The sequence below is a fragment of the Mus caroli genome, unplaced genomic scaffold (assembly GCF_978045245.1).
Source record: "Mus caroli unplaced genomic scaffold, Mus_caroli_1 scaffold_9, whole genome shotgun sequence".
Lineage (NCBI taxonomy): Eukaryota > Metazoa > Chordata > Mammalia > Rodentia > Muridae > Mus > Mus caroli.
Window position 1 is genome coordinate 51889427 of NW_028227264.1, and position 22426 is coordinate 51911852.

General features: G+C 39.2%; 1 protein-coding gene across 9 annotated transcripts in view; it reads right to left on the minus strand.

The window, feature by feature from the left end:
* Window positions 1-782: 782 nt before the first annotated feature.
* Window positions 783-22426, minus strand: part of Fam184a (family with sequence similarity 184 member A) — a 125949-nt gene continuing 104305 nt past the window's right edge. The window contains exons 12-19 of one of the 9 annotated variants that reach the window (XM_029482932.2): window positions 21156-21309; window positions 17991-18118; window positions 16456-16640; window positions 15865-16011; window positions 8752-8869; window positions 5865-5969; window positions 2885-3087; window positions 783-1350 (exon numbers count right to left, since the gene is read on the minus strand). In XM_029482932.2, the coding sequence (XP_029338792.1) occupies window positions 1269-1350; window positions 2885-3087; window positions 5865-5969; window positions 8752-8869; window positions 15865-16011; window positions 16456-16640; window positions 17991-18118; window positions 21156-21309 (1122 nt within the window). In that variant the 3' untranslated portion in view covers window positions 783-1268. The remainder of the gene's footprint in view (window positions 1351-2884; window positions 3088-5864; window positions 5970-8751; window positions 8870-15864; window positions 16012-16455; window positions 16641-17990; window positions 18119-21155; window positions 21310-22426) is intronic. The other 8 variants (XM_021173929.3, XM_029482933.2, XM_029482934.2 and 5 more) reach the window with 8 other exon arrangements.

A 22426-nucleotide genomic window follows, 5' to 3' on the forward strand; every position in this document is an offset into this window, starting at 1 on the left:
AATAAATTCTTTTACTATATAGAGACTATCCATAAGTTCTGTGACTCTAGAGAACCCTGACTAATACATTGGCTAAGGTGGACTAAAGCTTAAGTGAAATGTGGGGCAGGAGAAATGGCTTGGGTTAAAGCACTTGCTGCACAAATGTAAGATCTGGAAGAGTTGGGGTCTTAGGAACTCACATAATTGCTTGGAGGGCAGGGTTGTCCACCTGCAATTTCAGTCCTGGAAGGTGGAGGAAGGAGATCAGCTAATAAGAGTCATCACCTCAGTGAACTCTAGGTTTCTGTAAAATAAATTCTGTAAAAGGGGGATGCATGATGATTCCTGACGTCAACTTTATGCCCCTTCATGTATGTGCATATACATGCACACAAAATACATGCACATAGACATAGGCACTCATAAAAAGTGGATACCCCCCCCAAATATGACATCTTATATGTCAACACAAACCATGCTACTATGAAAACTGGCAAGCAGGCGCTTGTCTGTTTTGTTTTGAAGATAAGGTCTCACCATATAGCCTGGCTGGCAGTAATAGACCATGTTGGCCTCCAGTGCACAGTAATCTCAAGTGTTGAGATTAAAGTACATACACTATTCCTGGCATAACCTTCCTTTTAAGACAAATTATAGTAGACCTTTTTTATATACCAACTTTGTACCTAAATAATATTACTCATAGATACTAACTTTATTGAAGGTTTACATCTCATCTATTGGAATCAAAAAAGAAAAAGCCACAAACCAACAAGAATATACTTGGAAGTACACAATTTACATAAATTCTTTTATTCTGGATTTATAAATGTTAACAATTATATAGTTAGAATTATACACAACAATGGAAGATAATAATAAATTTCCCTATATTGATATTAAGACTCTTGAAGTAACAATTTATGATCATTAGTGCAGTAAAACTTATTGACAAGTCTTATACCTGGTATTAAAAAGTGTTTAAAGGACACTTGATAGAAAAGAACCACGAAAAACATTTGTTCTAACAAAATTTATTATGCAGTAATTACAAAGATTAAGACTTCCATCTAAAATAAAAATAATTGTTATAATTACACACATAATATAGTACCTCAGAGAGTGATTCCAATAAATATCACAGGAAATACAGTGCATTTTCAAATCGGAGAGACAAACACTTTCTCATTCACAGTGTTTTACATAGAAAGGCCTGTCCACATAATGATTCCTATGCAGTCATGCTCTTGGAACAGTCTACACAGAGCTGTGCCAGCAAAATTCAGTCAGAATGTGAAGTACCGGGCAAACCACTCCTGGCGCTGGGGGTCTGGAGAAGCCACCGGGGAAGCTTCACTCTGAGGAGGACTGAATTCATAAAAAGAGAGACATGTAACCCAGGATTAAATAGTTTGCAAAGCAATGGGAAAGCAATTAAATACAAGCGTTGATTTCCACAACTGGTACCCCACGTCAGAACTGGATGGAAGGACTGGCTACTCTGCATTAGGGTGCTTCCTCTGACCGGAGTTCCAGTGGCAGCTCACATGAACTCTGTGACAGAGGAGCCACGTCAGTTACTCTAGGATCCAAAAAGTAAACGACTGGCAGAAACAGCAGTTTCATCTTTAAGTGTTTGAAAAACTGAGTGTTTGTGGGAGAGGAAAGCAAACAAAATAGTGTCCCTTCTTTTGGCAACTTTCCCCTTTAAAACGATCAGAACCTGACACAAGGGGTTGATTCTCACTCATACGTGTACTCTTCACTAGAGCTAAAGTAAATCAAAGTATAGTTCTTTCTACTATTTGCATATTTACATTAAGCTTCCAGCATTCTATCAGATACTTCAAAGAGTGCATCATAGCCTAGTTTTCGTCCTACTTTGCAAGCTCTAACATCTTATTTCTAACTACCTAAGGTTGTTTGGGCTACTTAAGAAAACAAAAGCATCCCTACCGTCTCTGGGGGAATTACAAGGCACGCAACAACGTGTTATGGAAAGTCCAGCGGTCAAGTTCCTTGAGCTCATGCACATGCATCTTACTGATACCTGAGCGCACCCATGCGCGGAAACAAGCAACACAGAGGATTTAGCAGCAGACACAGTCAGAGACAGCCTCGACTAGTTTTCATTGTCTTTTTTATAGTCTTTAACTAGTCATTAACTACATTAGCTATCACTTAGCTTAAAAACAGAAATACAAACCCCACTTGTAAGACTTAGTAGTGGGGTTCTTAGGATTTAGTAAAAATAAGAGAAAAATTAACTTGAATCAACAACAACAAGAAATCAGTCCTAGTAAAGTAAGCATAAAGCAGTACTTTTAATTTTAATCATGTAATCACTTAATAATTTCATTTCCTTCAAAATTTACTTAATATATTTAATCAACTTGGAGGCAACTTTAAACTAGAATTAGTTTAAAACTGGTTTGTTTCTAAATGTATTTGTATTTAACTACAGCATTAAGTTCTCAGGGTTTAATTTTCTTTTAATTTGGCAATATGTATATGTATGTTAATAAGCCTGATAAAAGAAAATACATATATAAAGCATTAGAAATGAAATTTTTAATAAATAAAAATGATTTTAAAGTTCTAAAAATTAAAGTTTGCACTAATAAAATCTTGGTAAACTATAAATATTAAAAACTTTAGCACATGAATTATGTGAACTTTTAGAAAATTCACTACTGATAAATTAAGAATAAAGCCTTTGGACACTGTCAAAACAAAATTTCCTAGATAGGTCGGAAAACATTTTCAAACTATCTCTTTTTTTTTTTTTTTTTTTTTTTTTTAGGTTTTTTTGAGTAGTGGATTTCTGTAATGTAAAAAGGGAAATTTCTTAAGTTAAAATTGAGAAGAAGGGAAAAAAAGTTACTGGTGAGACGTGGCTCACCTCAAAAATGTCTTGGGCTCTTTGGGTGGCAAAGGTTGTGGAAGAGGCTTGTTGCTGTTGAACTCAACATCATGGGCTGGAGAATTGGGAATGGGTTCCAGACGGGTAGGATGTCCATTGCCCATGCCACTGGATTCCAGAGCACTTAGGTTGGGAACACTCACAAACCTGTTTGCTGCTGACTTATCATTCTTCTTCTTTTGCTGCGTTAAAAATAACACACGTGAGAACACTCATTCCCTGCACAGGAGCCAACAAAGGAAACAGGAAGAGGAGGAAAGGTAAATTTGGCTTGGAAAATTTTTTGGAAACGTTGTGTCAAATTGTGATGTTAAAATTAACCAGTGTTACCCAAAGTGTGGTCTGGGGATCCTCGAAAGTGCTCCTCTACATGGAATCCTCAAGGATAGACATGCTACCAAGACAGAGAGCACAGGGGAAGGGGCATTTAGGAACGGTTCATCTCGAATCTCGAACCACACCGTGGACTAGGGGAAGACTAGGTCAGAGTATAGAGTGCAGGGAACAAGAGAGGTAGGAAGTTCCTCAAATGCCACAAGGGTAAGTGGGTTTAGGCTAAATTTAGGAGGTGTGAAGTTAAGTCTAGTATTAAAAGAGAGGTCCGTCCATCTGTCAAAGAGAGGCTGTTCTTGCCTGGAAAAAAAAAAAAAGGAATACAAGACTGCTTGGCATTGTAGTTTGAACAAATCTCACATTTCTACTGAAGATTTAAAGCGGACTTAAATAATCTCATGTTAAGTTCTCTGTGACATCTTTCTAAAGAGCAATAACTAAGTATGTAGCATTAAACCTACATTTTAAATTAACTGGCAATATCATGAACTAGCTCATAATAAAAAGGCTAAAGACTAGAGTAGCTGATTTTTTGCATCCAGTCAGAATTTTAAATGAGCAAAAAAAAAAAAAAAAAAAAAAAAAAGAGGAAGCCAAATGCAGCCTTGAAATCTGTCAGTTTGCAAAACGTCATCTTTAGTCTCAAAGAATTATATTCCTAATTCAAGGATTGATGAGTGGCAACTCTTACGGAGAATAAAAATTAGTACTTTGTAAAAGACTCAGAATATTATCAGGTTTTCCAGGTGGATGCATGCGGATGTTTTTCCTTGCAAAGTTATTTTAGTTTTTAAAAATGGAAATAATTCACATGACAGAACTTTTACTTCAATGAAAATAATATAGTTTCTGTGGATGTTTCTTCCTGCCATACCCTGTGACTGGCAGACAGTCTATGATACAGTGTATCCAGCATCAGAGAACAGAGTGTGAACACTGGAAAGCTATCAGCAATCAGCAGCAGCTGGGAGCTTCTCTCAAACACTGTATCTTTTGCCTTTTCTTAGTTTACTCTGGAGATGGCTTAGGGTTTTAAACTGGGCTCAGGGTTTTTGTTTGTTTGTTTTGTTTTGCTTAAGAAATCAAACAGTTGATAGCCAGGTGTGGTGGCCCACACTTTTAATACCTGTGCTCTTTGAGACCAAGGCTAATCTGGTCTACATAGTGAGAATAGCCAGAGTGGAATAATGTGACCATCTCTAAAAATCAATCCCAAGATAAAACAAATGAACAATCAAACAAACAAAAACCCATACTTATGGTAAAAGTCTAAAGTAGTTGTTTTAAAGCTGAACAAAGTATTCTGATAAAATAGATGCATAAACTTCTAGTATGCTTTGTCTTTGAGACATGGACGTATGTCTAGCACACAATTACTACAACTAGTATGTATGCTTAGTGCGCAAGTGTTAAAAGTGTTTTCATGTTAAAAGACATGCTATTCTTAATTATCAGTTTTAAAAATAAAATTAAAGCCAGGTGGGTATCAAACAACTATACTCCAAGCAATTAGGAGGTAGAGGTAGTCAGTAGTTCAAGGCCAGCCTTGGCTATAGAGTGTGTTTAAGACCAGCCTTGACTCTAAGGTGAGTTTAAGGACAGCATAGGCCACATGAGACTGTTTCAAAAATCAAATAAAATGAAAACTCAGCATTAAGTTAATTCTGTCCATCCATTCAATTATTTATGGTGAGTTTTCCTTATGGAACTCTAAAGAGAGAGCTATAGCTCTTTAGTTTGCAAAACATTAAGTTCAAAGTATAAAGTACTGATGAAGAAAGAATAAATTCGGAATTCTAAACAGAGAAATTGTATAAACATTGAAAATAAAATTTCTGGATAAGAGCATAGCAGAAATCAGCACAATGTGAAGCAATAAAATATGGATTTAAAAAACCCCAGCTTTAATATGAGCTTTATTATATTACTAATTTATCCTAAGAGATTCATAATCCATATGAAGTTAGTATATACACTTATTTAGTCATTACTTGATTTAATTACAGAATAGTTTAAAGAGGTATGATAAGGTTTTACAATTTAACACATTTATTGAATACACACTATGCCTAAACACTAGGGCTGTGTGGCCAGGGGACAATGATGTACAAAAGTCAGATCTAATTCAAGGCTTTTCCATAGTTGTTGTAAGAGAATAATAAAGAATCAGGAAAGGCCATACTTGAATTGTCAAGAACATTCACAAATGGGAAAGTGACACTTCCAGGGTCACCTTTAGTTCTGCTGGAAGGTCTGGAGCTAGGACGAGCTATGGGAATCTGGGGCTGGAGTCTCTGAACTGCACAGAGGGCTGAGCTCAGTAAGGAAGTGATAATAAATTGACTTGTGTCAGAGCTTTACTTTTCTGTAGGAATATGGAAAAAAGAAAGGTAGAGCCAGAGTGTTTCAACATGAATACAATGTTTTAAGGATCTAAATTACTAATAAGCGAGTAGCTCATTCTGAATTGAACAACAACAAAAAAATAAGTAATGACTTGAGCAGGAGGTTATTATACGTCAGAGGACATTTTGGACAGCTTTAACCTTATGCTGCCTGTCCCACACAAGCCCATCTCCCTCCGGGTTTAAGTACAACCCTACTTCACAGTGTCTACGGCACATACCTTAGCCAATGGGTTAATAACACCAACAGTAGGACTTGTGTTAAATATTTTGTTGAAGTTAGTTTCTCGATTGACTAATTCCAGCTGGTAAAATTTATTATCCTCCTATGCAAAAGAATTATAAACATCCTTTCAACATTTTCTATTATAGAGTTACAAAGTTAAAATGTGTGCGTGCCATTTCATTAAAAATTTAATGAAGTATAAAGGTTTATATATTTTGTTTAAACATCTCTAGACTTGATTGCCAGTGTCTCAAATGTAGCTAGCAGGTCACTTTTTAGCACCTTTTAAACCTTGGGCCTAGGGACTTGACCATACCCTTTAATAGCCTTTCATTCCTGTCTACAGGATCTACTAATGTCCTGTCTCTTTGTGGTGCCTACTGTGGCATCTGAGTGGGTTTAACTTGTACTTGAAGTGTTGTGTACACGCAACTATAATGACAGGAATGAAGACAATACTGAAGAGACACATGCCTCTTTTATTGGCTACTGGAATATTGTAACTAACAACTAACTAACAATGATCCCCAACAAATTGGAATTTCCAAACAAGTATCATGGCTCAGAGAAGGAAAAGGCAGAGATGCCAGAGAGAGAGAGAGAGAGAGAGAGAGAGAGAGAACTTGTCTCCAAACAGGATATCAAACAGCCCTGACAAGCTGTCAGATTGCTTTGAAGGAGGGACTACAGCTAAGACAATGATGGGCAAGACCACATCTTGGCCAGGACTGTTAAGTTATGTATATCTCTTTCTGGCATTTAAACCACAGCCTCATGTCAGGATCCCAAAGATGGGCACTGGGGCTCAAGGAAGAGGGTCATGGGACTCATTTCTACCTCTTCCTACTGTAGCCTCATGGGACACGTTTCTCTTTTCTACTTTTCAGTATTACTTGTCTGTTTAATTCGCCTGTTGAGGGTGGGTGACCATGCCCACTGTGTTAGGGCTGCCAGAGCCAGACTCTGACCTGAAGAGAGAGTTTTTGTAGCCTACATGTTTGACTGGTTTCCATATATAACTATGACACTGCTATGTATTATTCTTCAGTACCTGAAAATGGATTTGATCTCATCTGGTCTTTTCTTTGAGATACCAAGGGTAAAGGAAAAGTGAATGGCCATTACAGAGATAAAACCTTTCCTTTTTGAGGAATAAGTAAGATGGGTTAAGCAATTTAGCAAACAGACTGGGAAGGCCACAGCAGATGGAGCAGTATGGGTGAGAATGATGGCTGTGTTCAGAAGAGTAGACCCTTCCTAACTCTCTTCCTTTCAACCAACTTTCATTTCCATTATAGGCCTTGCCCCACATGCCCCTTGAGGGTCAGAGAACCACTCTGTTGTAGAAAGAGTATAGAAATGCCCCTGGCTACAAAATTGGATCTGCCCTCTGATGAGGATAAATGCAATTGTATCTGTAACATTCCAAGTAGTAACTGGAAGAATAAATAGCTCTTATAGGCTATAGATGAATACACTTGTTATACTTTCTCACTTTATAAAGGAAACAGCAGTCTTCCATGTCTGCTGCTATTGGGAAGAGCTATGCTCATATATACCAGCCTTGGAAAACTGGGTGCTTAGCATAGTGCAAGCCACAGGAAATGGCACAGCCTCTTCTTGGGCTCCCTCTAAGAACCCTAATCTACCCTGGAAGTTTCAAAAGGAACTTCATAAGTCTCAAAAAGAACTTCACAGTCTTGAAAACAGATGGAATTTTCTAAATCATAAAAATAAGTTTAAAGGATGTCGGAATATTGGTCTTGTGCTGCTACGTGCTAACATCCAAAGACTTGCATTTACTAGTCACAACGAAGAGCAGCATTTTAGTTACTGACCAGGATATTAAGGCATTTTAGAAAATTCTGAAACATTTTATAAATTTTCAAACATCTGTATATTTTTTTTTATTCTCAAGTAATCATGGTTCTAATGAAGACAGAATATTTACTGTTAGAGACATATAATTCTTTGCCAGTGGATTTCTGAGTGCCCTTGCTGCTGAGTACCACTGACTCCCTTGATAGTACACATCTCTTCTTAGGCTGGACCACAAAAGCTTCCTTTCTGTTTGTTTGCTCCTGCTCTTGAGATGGGTTCTTTCTGTGTATCCCAAGACACTCTTGAATTTAATATGGTGCTTAGGGTGGCCTCAAAGTCAAGAGCTTCCTACTCCAGCCTCCTGAGTACTTGCATGGCTCAATATCTCTCTGGGTCGGTGTTTGGTGGAACACACTTTAGGAAATGAACACGGTTCATTTGAGCAAAGCATGGTGATAACTGCCTGTAATCCCAGCCCTTCAGAGGCTGAGGCAGGAGGGTTGCTGTAAGTTTTAAGGGCTCCATAGCATAACTATCTCAAACAAAACAAAACAAAACAAAACAAAACAAAAAACAAAACAAAACCCAGAGGCTAAGGCAGGAGGGTTGCTGTAAGTTTTAAGGGCTCCATAGCATAACTATCTCAAAAAACAAAACAAAACAAAACAAAACCCACCACCAACAACAACAACAAAAAAGGGGGAACTGTAAGTTGACAGTGCAGTCTAATGCACGGCCATGATAACAGATTTTTCTTTGTTCTGATACTGTATGTACAATACACATCCCTGTGTATACCAATAGGATGTTAACTATTAAGTGGTAAAGACATATTATTAACATTTTAGTATGTGTTAAAAGTTTTTATTTCAATAAAAACACCGAAGAAAAGGGTAAAATTCCCTTATTCTAATGCCAAATTTAAATTCGAAATTAAAGCTTAATAAACGTGACCACAATACACAGATTTTATTTTCCATTTTCAATTAGCATTATTCAAAAATACTCCCCCATTGTCTATTAATTACTAATACGGTTGTACTGAAAACAAAGTATCTTACAATGAGTTTCTTTATGACCTGGTCTCGTTCTGTAAGCAGGGATTTTAATTCTGCAATCATCTGTATATCTTCTGGCCGTGATTCTCTCATTAGATACTTCTCTTCCATATCTTCTAGTCTATAAACAAGAACACCTTTATCTCACCGATACAACTCAAGACAACATCCTGTTGTAATAAATAACTAAATCTTTCAATTAGTTAAACACACGCAGATTTACGGTAAGCCTTGCAAGCATGATAATGTGACTGCCCTAAGAGCCATTAAGTGCTCCACGGGTTGGTTATGTTTGGGAGGATTTTGCCACTTTAAGTCATGTGTGAATGATGTGAGGTGTGCTTTGAAGGAGCTGAGAAGCCAGACGACACAAACTTTACAAAAGCAGGTCGGGTATTATTGTGAGTAGTTACCATCAACACAATGCTGTGTGGTGATGTACATGACATATATAAGGAACAAGAAAAGATACCAACGGAGGGAGAACAAAAGACACATAAATGTCACCTTCTTGTCTCAGTTTGTGGGGAATGCAGTTTTAAAACTCTCCATTATCAACCAATAAGAACAAATTGTTCAAGGCTCATCAGGGAAGAAAAATAATCACATTTTCTTGTAGGCCAACTCACTCAGTGGTATTTACATACACTGCAATGTAAGTATTTACACACACTGGAAAGATTATACTGTCTATGTGAGAACAACAACAAAAAAAGGTGTTAGGGCTATGTGCTGAGGCAGCCACAAGATGTCACTAGAGTGCTGCCTCTGGGGTTAGAAGCATCTTGGATGCAGAGCTACTTCCTTTTTTTTTTTTTCTTATAAAGGACAACATTTAATTGGGGCTGGCTTACAGGTTCAGAGGTTCAGTCCAGTTTCATCAGGGTGGGAACATGGCAGCATCTAGGCAGGTATGGTACAGACATAGCTGAGGGTTCTACATCTTTATCTGAAGGCTGCTATGAGGAGACTCACTTTCAGGTAGTTAGGATAAAGCCCATGCCCACAGTGAGACACCTACTCAAACCAGGCCACACCTCCAAATAGTGCCACTCCCTAGGCTAGTCATACTCAAACCACCACTTTCTACTCCCTGGTCCCCATAGACTTGTTCAAACACATAAGTCTATGGGGACCATACCTACCCATAGAATAATAAATATATTTAGCCCAACTTCCAAAGCCCCCATAGTCTATAGCAGTCTCAACAGTGTTAAAAGTCCAAAGTTTAAAGTCTCTTCTGAGATTCATCCAATCACTTAACTGTAATCCCTAAAAAAACACAGGAAACCAGCTGGGAAAACTCTACTTCCTATGGCTGTAAGAACAGTTGATAGAGACTGTAGCCAAACCCATCCTAGATGGAGTAAAGCCTTGTCGGTTTTCATTGCAGAACAATGAGCAAGTTAATCAAACAAAGTAAAGTGAATCTAAAATAATCATCTACAGTTTTGGAATCTCCTTTTGTGGTATGGGAAAGATCTCCTCTGCTCAAATGTATGTTTCAGTTTAGTTGGAACATTCTTTTTACTATTCTTTTGTTTTGTTTTAGACAGGATCTCATTATGTAGCTCTGGCTTGCCTGGCATTCACTATGTAGACCAGAGATCTACTGCCTAAGCCTTCCAAGTCCTGGGATTAGTACTCTACCGCACCTAGCTTAGTTGAAATGTTTGAAATGAAATAACCTCCATTATTATAAGCTAATTCTCCCAACAACATACCTTTACATCAGCAACAATTTTAATAAAAACTAGATAATAATGAAGACACAGTATTGACAAGAAGCAATCTATAAGTACAAATGGGAAAGCATTAAAGGAGAGAACATGAGACTGTTATGAACTAGGTAGAACTTAGAAATATACAAGCATCTCATCCACCCTTCTGCTAGGAAGGAACTGGGTATCATTCCCACATCCACTTCAGGACAACATGAGTCAATGCTGTTCCAGCTACCTGGGCAGCTCACTAGACCAACAGTGCTTCTAGGAGGCTGGGGGCAAAGACTGACTGAGAGATTGGGGGCGAGGAGTTCTAAGATTATATATGTCCTGTTTTTCTGTCTTGTCTTTCTCTCTTTGACACAGGGCCTCACTTTATATCTTGGATTTGCTAACCTCTGACCCTTTTCTGTTTGGTTCTATATTTCTTTCTTCTTTTGTTTTGGTGTGTGTGTGTGTGTGTGTGTGTGTGTGTGTGTGTGTATGTGTTTTGCATTTTCAAGAAGGTTTATTTGTGTAGCCTTGGCTGTCCTAGAACTAGCTCTATAGACCAAACTGGCCTTGAACTAACAGAGTTCAGGAGTCCTACCTCTGCCTCCTAAGTGCTGGGATTAAAGGTGTACGTCACTACCCTCAGGCTGGTTATATATATATATATATATTTGGTTTTTCGAGACAGGGTTTCTCTGTATAGCCCTGGCTGTCCTGGAACTCACTTTGTAGACCAGGCTGGCGTCAAACTTAGAAATCTGCCTACCTCTGCCTCCCAAGTGCTGGGATCAAAGGCGTGCGCCACCACGCCCGGCTGGTTCTATATTTCTTAAATGACCTTTATGAAATATGCTCTTGAAACTAATTCATAATAGTAATGTCTGTGAGCATTATTAATATGGTAGCAGGAATCCAGTTTTATTTTCATTGAGTTTTCAGATTATCATTAAAAGTAATATAAAGGCTGAATAGAAAGGAGAAGCAGAACACATGGAAGTGCCAATCAGGGTTACTGCTGGACTCTCACCAAGCATATGAGGCACCCCCCTCCCCGTGTGTGTGTGTGTGTGTGTGTGTGTGTGTGTGTGAGAGAGAGAGAGAGAGAGAGAGAGAGAGAGAGAGAGAGGGAGGGAGAGAGAGAGAAGTAGAGAGAGAGAGAGAGAAGTAGGGAGGGAGGGAGGGAGGAAGAGAGAGAGGGAGGGAGGGAGGGAGGAAGAGAGAGAAGGAGAGAGGAAGAGAGATGGGTAGGGTGGGGTGCAGTGTGAAGTGTGTATAGGTAAATTTCCCAGAGCTCATAAACAATGCAGCCCTATATTAAACTATACAGAGAAACATTATCTCTATATAACGTCTATAGAGATGATAACATTTCCCACATTATCATCTACTTCATGCTGCATTATAGAACCAATCGGACAAGAAAATCAATGACTAGAGACTGCAGACCTGAACAACAGCATCACTAGGACTCACGTAGCGCAGAAATTACATTTTCTACATTCTGTTATTTATAAACAAAATAGAGGACTGAAGCATTTTACTGTAGGACTTCTATAATTTCCAAGCAGACTTTGATTTCTGTTAAGAAGTCCACTACTACTTCCAGGTGTGCTCAAAGTTTCTGAAAATAGCCTGAGTGGTAAGTTTTAAAAAACACAAACAAACAAACAAACAAACAAATAAACAAATGAAACAACTACAAAATCATTGGAGTTTTAGAGGCCAAGAATTCAAAACAGCAATTATTGCAAGGCAGAATACATCTTTTTAGTTAGGAAGTACTGGTCTACCTAATGTCCATGTGTAGAACTGATATTTCTCTAATAAATAAACTCTTTTTTTGTTACAGTACAGTGAAGTGCTAATTTAAAGTAAACCTACCCCCCCCCCCAATCCCTTGCCAGGTATTGTAACCCATATCTGTAATCCCAGCACTTGGGAGGTAGAAATAGGGAAAGCAAGAATTCAAGGGCACCATGGACTACTGGAGGTCCTGTTTCAAAAACAAGCCAACAAAAAACAAACCCACAGAAACTAAAAGGACAAACATAAATCACTTTTTTATACAATAAATATTTCTGGACCCCAAGCTACTGGGACAGTTTTTATTTCACTTAAACTTTCTTTACTGATGAAAAATGTCATTTAGGCAAAATTGAGTAGCCTGTTCTCTCATTTATTATCTTGTTTTTTTTTTCTCTCTCTCTATTTTGGGGTCTTGGCAATCAAACCAGTGTCGTGTGCTTGCTAAGGAATCATCCTACCACTGAGCTATGTTCTAGACCTTGCTTCTTTTTAAAACAAATGAAGTTCAATACATTTAAAAATTAGATGCAAGAGGTTTTGTTTTGTTTTGTTTTGATTTGGTTTGGTTTGATTTGACTTTTTGAGACTGGTCTCTATGTGTAACAGCCATGGCTGTCCCAGAACTTACTACATAGACCAGGTTGGCCTTGAACTCACCGAGATTCACCTGCCTCTGCCTCCCAATCCCTGAGATCAAAGCCATGCACCACCACACCTGGCTAGATGTAAGGTTTTTTGGGGGATAATAGTAAGACAATCAAATTTCCATGAAGCTCTAGGAGGACCTGAATACTTAGCACTAGAGAGTGCAATTTCTAACAGTCATTTCAATGACACAAGGACTCTCGCACTATTTCTCCATGCCGTTAAACCCGCTCTCCATTCCCCCTAGCAGTTCAACAGGAGTTAGAGCAGAAGGGAGAAGAGAAGCTCCCGGCTGCTCCAGGGTCTCCCCAGCACCATACTCTGCTCTGCAGGCTTCGCAGGCACCTCTACAGTCCCCCCTCGGCTCTCTAATAATTCCCCAGGACTTTCTGAATCTGAAGCATCAAAGCCGAGGTGTGGGTAGCTTATAACACAACTGGCAACTCCAGGCTATTATTATTAATTTACATTAACTAAGTTGAATTAGAGTTTAAGTTCTCAGTCACACTGGCTATACACTTCAAGTGGTCATTACTGCGCATAGCTACTAAAGTTGGAGGAGCCGATACAGAACATTTTCGCTATCACGTAAAAACCTGAGGGACAATATCAGTCAAAAATAAGTGTGTAGAATTTGTCTTTAGTTAAACAAGGAACTACCTAAATCTAAAGAATAACTATATGATTGTAGCAGATAAAAATAGAAATGTGACTGGATAGTGTGGAGCCAAGGCAAAGAATAAAATGAATGTCATTTCTAAAAAAGAAGGCAAAATATTTTACTTATTAGTGATATAATTCTTCTTTTTTTTTGATTTTTAATATTTTTATTACATATTTTCCTCAATTACATTTCCAATGCTATCCCAAAAGTCCCCCATAGCGCCCCCCACTTCCCTACCCACCCATTCCCATTCTTTTGGCCCTGGCATTCCCCTATATTGGGGCATATAAAGTTTGCAAGTCCAATGGGCCTCTCTTTCCATTGATGGCCTACTAGGCCATCTTTCGATACATATGCAGCTAGAGACAAGAGCTCCGGGGTTCTGGTTAGTACATCATGTTGTTCCAACAATAGGGTTGCAGATCCCTTTAGCTCCTTGGGTACTTTCTCTAGCTTCTCCATTGGGAGCCCTGTGATACATCCAATAGCTGACTGTGAACATCCACTCCTGTGTTTGCTAGGCCCCGGCATCGTCTCACAAGAGACAGCTATATTTGGGTCCTTTCAGCAAAATCTTGCTAGTGTATGCAATGGTGTCAGCGTTTAGAAGCTGATTATGGGATGGATCCCTGGATAAGGCAGTCTCTAAATGGTCCATCCTTTCATCACAGCTACGAACGATATAATTCTTCTATTATCAAAAGATCAAAATATAGAAACATTAAGTCAACATTTGCTGTTAAAATTTCATAATCAGCACATAATAAATGTCCAAATAAACACAGTTTTTCCTGTTTGTAAATTAATATTCCTAAGGAGATGTCAGGACATGCAGACAAACACAGGCTGTTCATTATGTGAGTGTGCTGTTTCAGGATGTGAAGAGAGGTGCCATGGAACTGGCGGGTGCCTGGCATATTACAAAGGCCAGGGAATGTGAGAGCAATGGCTCCAAGGCTGGTTTTTATCTGCTTCTCACCAAGCATGTTGTATGCATGCTCTGCCGCACTGCAGGAGTCCACAGTGGCTGAAAAAAAATCTAAAAAATGACTGTAATCTAAGCAAACAGCAAATCACCAAGTTTGTGGAGATAATGATTTTTTTTCCTGCATTTTTGGGTAACTTCACTAAGTGAGAACACTCACAAAACGTATTCATGGCTAATTAGTATGTGCCTACTTATGTGAAGAAGGCACATGCATCTGTCAGGAAAAGTGCCTTATCCCAGAGGGCACGAGTAAACACCGGCAGCCAGGGGCCTGTTGCCACTGAGTGTGTCTATGTGTGTTTGCACCTATGCAGGGAGTATTTGCTGAGACTGAGCGGTTATGCAGACAGAAGATGTGAAGATGACATCTATATCTGAGGGTAGTAAACACGTATAATAGCACAAATGCAGAAGACAACCCAACAAAGCCAACAGTCGGACAGTGTGGTGTGGTGGTGGTGACTTCATTGTTACTTTATGGAGGTATCTGGATAATTGGAGAAGTGACTAAGACATTAGCAGCAGCTTAGAGCAGATGAAACCTCAGATGACCTAAACAAGACCAGGGATTAGATCAGAGAGACAGACTGAATTCAAAGTGAGTTATCTGCCGGAGTTTATAAAGACCCTGAAAAGACAGGGGCTGTTAATCTTCTTAATGATCACTAAGAAATACATATAGATTTTTACTTAAATAATGGGGTTACTAAATTTGAGTGATTACTTTATTTGTAATATTTTACTTTATAGATTTTTAAAATTAAAAACCCATTTAAATGCTAATTGTAGGAATTCAAGCAGTACCGAAGTATAGGAAATGAGGTCTTTGCTCTTTTCTGCCCCTCCTATCTACCAGGTACTTGCTAAATGGACACACATCATTTAGAGTGTATGTTTGTTTTGAAGGATGTTTTGGGTGTTGTAAAGTATGTATTGTTGACTCATGCATAGGCTTATAACATTTCTATGGTTCACAATATACTAATAACTTCACATTATACATGAACACACTTTGAGATGTCATCACGGAAGCCATGTACCAATGGTGTGTGTGTAGGGGAGACGTGTATTATTTTAACAGACCTACAGCTGCGGCATCAAATGGAACAAACCACTCAGTGGCCTTATCCTAATTAACGAACATCCACATCCCACTGCAATTACATCTAAATTACAGTACGTATGCCTTCCTCACTCAGCACCATTTTTACTAGATTCCAACAGTTAGGCTGAGCTTAGTCACAGTGCTCCTCAGTTTATTACCCACACAGAATTTTCTTGAATGCGATATGACTTACGACACTTGTAAAGCTGCATTTATTTCCTTGAGTAGCTCATTAGTCTTATTAAAATCTGCCCGCATGATATTTTTCTCTCTGAGGTGGTCTGCTGTCATGACATCCAGCTCTTTCTCAAGTCTCTTGTTTAAATCTTGTTCATGCAACCTGTTTAATTTATTTTTAGTTAAGAAAATGTTATTCTGAAGTCAAGTATTCAAGTTTCTATCTATGTTCTACCAGATTTGAAATGCCCCCATTCTGTTATAATACATGGGAAATTATTGTAAACAGCTTAAGATAAGCTACGGAGTTTGCTATGGACTGCTGGTTAGTGTTAAAATTTGTCTCCTTTAATGCTTTTTCTAATACAACTTTAAACATCTTTAATGATGGTCATTTTCCAAAGTTAATAATAATAAATACATTATCAAAATGCAGACATTTTATTTTTTCAGATGATATCATATCCACCACACATAGTAAAGAGTGAACTTCAATGTATTATTACGAGGAAGGCACTAGTCACAAAAACAGGGACACATTGCTAAGCATTATTCTGCAGACATAGTTTAGACAACAATGCACCTTCTGCTGTAAGTACTGGCATACCTCATTTGCTGGTTGGATTCACTCCGTACTCTGAGAATCTCTTTCCCCTTGAGTTCCAGTTCTTTCGTTAGGGTATTTATGTTTTCATGGAGGTGCTGGACCTCCTTATCCAAGTCTGTGATGTGGCGCTCCCGGTGCCGCAGCTCCTCCTGCAGATCGCTTATCCTACACATGTGCTCCTTACTCTGCAAGAAAACGCAGAAGGCTAAGGGTTTTTACACATCTGCTGTCTGCACTAATGTGACAGATGGAAATGACACTTATGAATATGAAATGTTATCATTCTGACAAGCTTCAAAACCAAACTGAACTGCTCAAAATGAGAAAACCTCAAGGCCCTCTGTCTTCCATACAGCTAAGAAATACTTATATGAATATAGTTGCAATATCATGGCTATAAGGGACCCAAAAGATTGTGAAAGCCTAGTTCACTCATTTTATAATGAGGAAATCACTACTTATAAGCTGATTTTTCCAAGGTAGTTTATAATCCATGTCAGACTGATTATGTATATACATGTACATATATATCCAAGAATAGAATATGGGTCTCTTAGTAAATTGTATAGATCTTGTAGTAAACTGCTGGTACCATTGTCCTTTGATCTTAAAAGGATTTTCATCTAGGGAGGCCTCCAACACACACGCATTACATGATTTGGAAAGGCAGACTTCAGCTGCTTTCATGGCTGTCCATATAGTTCTCTATCTAGGAAGGATTTACTATAAGTCAAGGTTTTCTACACATTCTGTAAAGTAGACATTGCCAATGTTACTGCAGGAAGAGTTGAAAAAAGTAACTTCCTTCTACGGTTACAAGTGGCTCATTCAAAACAGCCTAGTGATGATAAGCAATTCCAGGCTGACCACTTAACAAGGGAGAACCAACTAAGTAGAAGCTGCAGGTGTAATGAGCCAACAGCAGCTTTCTCTGCACAGCTGTATCCTCCCATGAACACACATCTCCACGATCACAGGTCATCATACTAGAAGAAAGTATGCTGGCCCAAAGAGCAAAGTTTAAAAAGTGTAAGCGGTAGTGGCTAATGAAGATGTTGGGCATATGAGTTATCTGTCTTCTTATGGAGGACCTACTCCATCCTTCTGGATGCTTGTGTCATCCAATGTGACTGTTAGCTAAGTTAAACTACATAAAATTGAAAATGTAGTTTCCTGGGTACACCAGACAAATCTGGGCTATGTGGCTACCAAGCACCACAATGGCCCTCCCAGACACAGGGTAATGTGTTGTCATGGCTAGGACTGCTGAACAGTGCTGTTCTTACCCTTGACAGTTGTCATATCTCATTGTTTATTTTTCTAAGATGCAAACAAAAGTACGAAACATTCAATCAAAAGGTTATAAAATAAAATGTAATTTTATAACTGGTGTGCAAAAGTATGGTTGCTTATTTCCTCTGAAAAAAAGAAAAAAAATCATCCTTATGCAATTAGCAGTTCCTACAAAGTACCATTCCTGGTATGAGGGTTGGGGAGCCAGACTGAAGTAATCAGTGCAAAGTGATCACACTTGCCTGCCTACGGCTGATGTCTATGCTTCTCTCTAATTCCATCTTAGCTGCTGCCAGTTCTTGATGGTGACTATGCCGCAATAAATCAATGGAAGCTGCATGTTGATGGTTTAGTTCAGAACGCAAGGAAGCTGGAACACAAAGAAAAGAGGTTCAAAAAGATCCAGAACATAACTTTTAAAAGTAGGACACTAATTTTAAAAAAGTTGCCTCCTAAACATTTGTCAGTATACAACTCTAAATTCCACATTTTTTTGTTGTTGTTTTGTTTTTGAGACAGGGTTTCTCTGTATAGCCCTGGCTGTCCTGGAACTGACTCTGTAGACCAGGCTGGCCTCGAACTCAGAAATCCTCCTGCCTCTGCCTCTGCCTCTGCCTCCTGAGTGCTGGGATTAAAGGTGTGCGCCACCACGCCTGCTTTTTGTTTTTGTTTTTTTTTTACAATGTCATGCAATGACCATGCAAAGTACTGGCTGTAAACAGTATTAACGATTGGAGGCCAGTCACCACATGCATTAGAGTTTGGAACTGATTTTTAATTTTTTTTTTTTTTAAGGCAAGATCTCACATAGCCAAGGCTGATTTGGCTATGCAAACTATGCAATTGGGGCCTTGAAATCTGGACTCTCCTGCATCTATCTCCCACAAACTGACTGGAGCTACAGGCATGTGTTATGCTTGGCCCTGGAATTAATCCTTTCACACACCTCACAAACATCTATGGAATGACCACAGTGTTCTAGGGAAGAATAAAATTTGACACTGTCTTTGTAACTTCAAAAGCCAGGAGTGAAGATACTGTGCAGGAACTAAGTGGAATACCAGACGTTAACATTAAAGATAATGAAAACTCAGGGGTAAAAATACCCAAATTTCTGAGAGTTGGCGAATGGGGTGGATTACAGAGAGACTGTTATGGTGAATCAGTCTAGAAGACGGAGGGGATCAACTGGGTCTCCTAAGTTGAGAAGGGGGAGCTTTCACCACAGAGGAAGAATGTGCAAGGAAAGCCAGAACCTAGTCTGTCCCACAACTGTGGTGTCTGTGCAGGAGGCCTCAGGGTGCACAGGGACATGAAGGAGAATAGAACCTTCGTGGATTTTACTTAAACCTTTAGGCCCATGGCTCTCAAACTGCGATGTGAGCCACTGCATTTCTAACAGAATGCAGGGCTCACCCGTTATGTTTTCTTAAACATGTTTGATACTTGAACATTTTTAAATGTTACTATGGAGACGTGAATAAAAAGGCAAACTATGGATTTTGAGGCTAAAACATGGGATCTAATGGAAGAGATGCTGCCCCTGACTGTAGCTGGCCAACTTAAGCCCTTCTTGTGGTCTTCATGGAGAACACAAGTCCAGTTTTTCCTGGTGTTAAGGGCTTCTTTAGAAGAAAAACTTGCCAGATACTCTCATGTAGAACCATGGATAGACTAAAAGAGGGAAGTCTCATGTGAGGTATGAACATTTCAAAGTTCTCTCTTGACAGCTGTGAGAAGGAAGTCAGGAGGAAGGTTATGATAACGATATTTCAAAAACAAAATACTATAAAGGCTGAGAGAGATGGTTCAGCAATTAAGAACACTTGTTCTTGCAGAAGACCCAGGTGCGACTTCCAGTACCCACACAGCAGCTCACAATTGTGTGGAACGCCAATTTTAGGGCATTCAACATCCTTTTCTGACCTCTGAGGGCACTATGCATGCATGTACTGCACAGACATATATGTAAGCAAAGCACTCATGCACAGAAACAGAAACAGAAAAAGAAATCATATGGCCTTGGTGTAAGTATGAAGGTCTAAGGCAGAGGAAAAAGGCATAAACAGGATTTAAGAAGAATTCACAGGCAGAATGTGGTAACAAAAGAAAAAAAAAGCTGCTCCTATTTTCCAAGTTTTGACAACTCAATAAATTGACACTGTTAATCAGAGTGCGGAGTATAGGGAGGAACATGCATGGACTTTGGATAATGGGGAGACGATAAGATTATATTTTAAGATCTAGTTAAAAATCAACGCCTCAACACGTAGCAACGAATACTAATTTAATGTATGAAAACATGAAGGTTGATCCAGAAACACCCATTTGGAGTCTCCAGCCCAAAGGTGATAGCTGAAGCCATGGAGATAGACAGAAAGGAAATGTCTAGAGGAAAGAAAAAAAAAAAGCTCGAACTGAATTAAAAGGAAAAAAAGTATTTAATGGATACACATAAAACAGGTCTGTCCCATGAGAGTAAAGGGTACAGATAAAAAAATTATTACAGACAGAATGTAGTAACATGGGGACCAAGAGGAGAAAGACCCAAAAGACCAAGAGACAACAGCTAGCCAGTGAAGACAGCTCAAGTCAGTGGTGACCTCAGAGAGGGTATTCTCACAGGAGTGATAGGGTCAACAGACCCAAAGGATCCTGACACCAGACTAGGATCTAGAGTAGATAAGTGGAACACCTAAAACTCAGCATCAACAATGAAGAATCCAACCAAAAAGGAAGACGTGAAGCTGATGAGAACATGAAAAATACTCAATATCATTATCCACCTAGGAAATGTAAAGTAAAACTATAATGAGATATTATGATACTCCTATCAGTATAACTGACTTACATACGGTCACATGTCTAACACTGGTAAGATACAAGGGGAATGAGTCATTCATGTAATGCTAAGAGATTGCAAAATGGCAACTCGGGGCGCCCTTGTGAGTATGAGTGTGTATGTGTGTGTGTGTATGTGTGTGTATGTGTGTGTATGTGTGTGACTGCATGGGTACATGGGTGTGGGTGCACGTGTGAGAGAAGATATAGGGATTCATGTGTGTGGTCCATGCATAGGTGTTAAGAGTTGGGGTGCATGGGTGGGTGATTCGGAGCCACGGGCCAGTGGCTAATTTCTGGGATCCCTAAGTGTCCTGCCTCCATTTAGTTCCATGAAGACAAACATTTATGAGCACTGCCTTCTCATAGCACAGAGGAAGCTCACCCACTCTAGTCTACCTTCCTTGCCTCTTCACACAGTAGCATCAAGTAAAGTCTGTGGCTGGCTTAAGATAGTCATCTGGATGTTCCAGACTTTAAATATAAAACTTGATGCCTTCAGTTGACATTTACAGTGGAGGAATGGACAAAGAAGTATGGCAAGATTATAATCCTGTCCACAATACCAAGCATAGCCTTTCCCTCGTCTTCTAACTCAAACCGGAGTGTCTGAAGCTCCTGCTCCATCTCCACGCGGAAGCCCTCCATCGACTCTCGGTGCGCATCTTTCAGTGACTGCAGCTCTGCAGAATGCTTCTGCTGTAAGTGAGTCTCCAGAGCCTACACAGGGGAAGCCAATCACGTCATTATGCTAGAGAACACAGCAAACAAAGTGGAAACAGTCCTCAAGCCCAGGAGCTAAGAGAATCAAGATATAAAGTACTGTAACTGGAAAACAAATTCCGTGGGCCAATGCAGTGGAAAACAATTAGTTATGAAATCAGTCTGGCTCAAAACATTCTGCTGTTACTAAGAAAACAACACAAAGCCTCAGTTAGGTTTGCCTAAGCACAGTGAGCGGGCTATGAAGCATCATGTCAGGCAAATCTGCTATAGCATTTTCTATAAAATGCAAATAGCCCACTCTCTGGAAAAAAATTACGCCAAGTAACAGCTATCTGGAGATATCTGGAGATCCTAGCTCAGACTATAATAATACGGGGTGTGGGAAATGGTTCAGTGAGTCAAATTTTTGCTGTGCAAGCCTAAAGACCTGGGCTTGTCCATTTACTTATTTGTGTGTATGTGCTTACATATAAACATGTGTATATTGTGGATATACACAACACGTGTTCTCTATCTATGTTGGGGGCGGGGTACTTAGAGTGGCAAACGTTTTACCCACTGAGCCATCTCCTTAGCCCAGGGCTTACAGTTAGATCAGCAGCACCCATACAAGAAGACAGGCAGGGCAGTGTACTCCTGTTATCACAGCACTGGGAGGAGGAGCCAGGGAGATCCTTGGAACTCACACGGGCCAGGTGAGTCAGTCAGTGAGCTCCTGGGCTCCATGGAAGGCACTGCATCTCATTCAAGCAACACCAAGCAGAACAAGGGAGAGGAGAGGAAGACACCTGGTACTAACATCTGGTCTCTATATACACATGTGCATGCATATATGTGTACTCTCTCTCTCACCACACACACACACACACACACACACACACACACAGTAAAAACTAAAGAATATGATAATGATCCAGTAATATATTCATTAGGTTTAAATCCCTTTTAACTTATCACAGTTATAATTTTTATATTAGCTTTGGGATTATATTATAAGGAAATTATATTTTAAAACCTATAAAATTTTATTACATCATGAATAGTTCTTGTTTGTAGACATATGTTGCAGAAAAAAGAATGTAAGGGTAAAGTCCAAGATTACAAAAAAGTC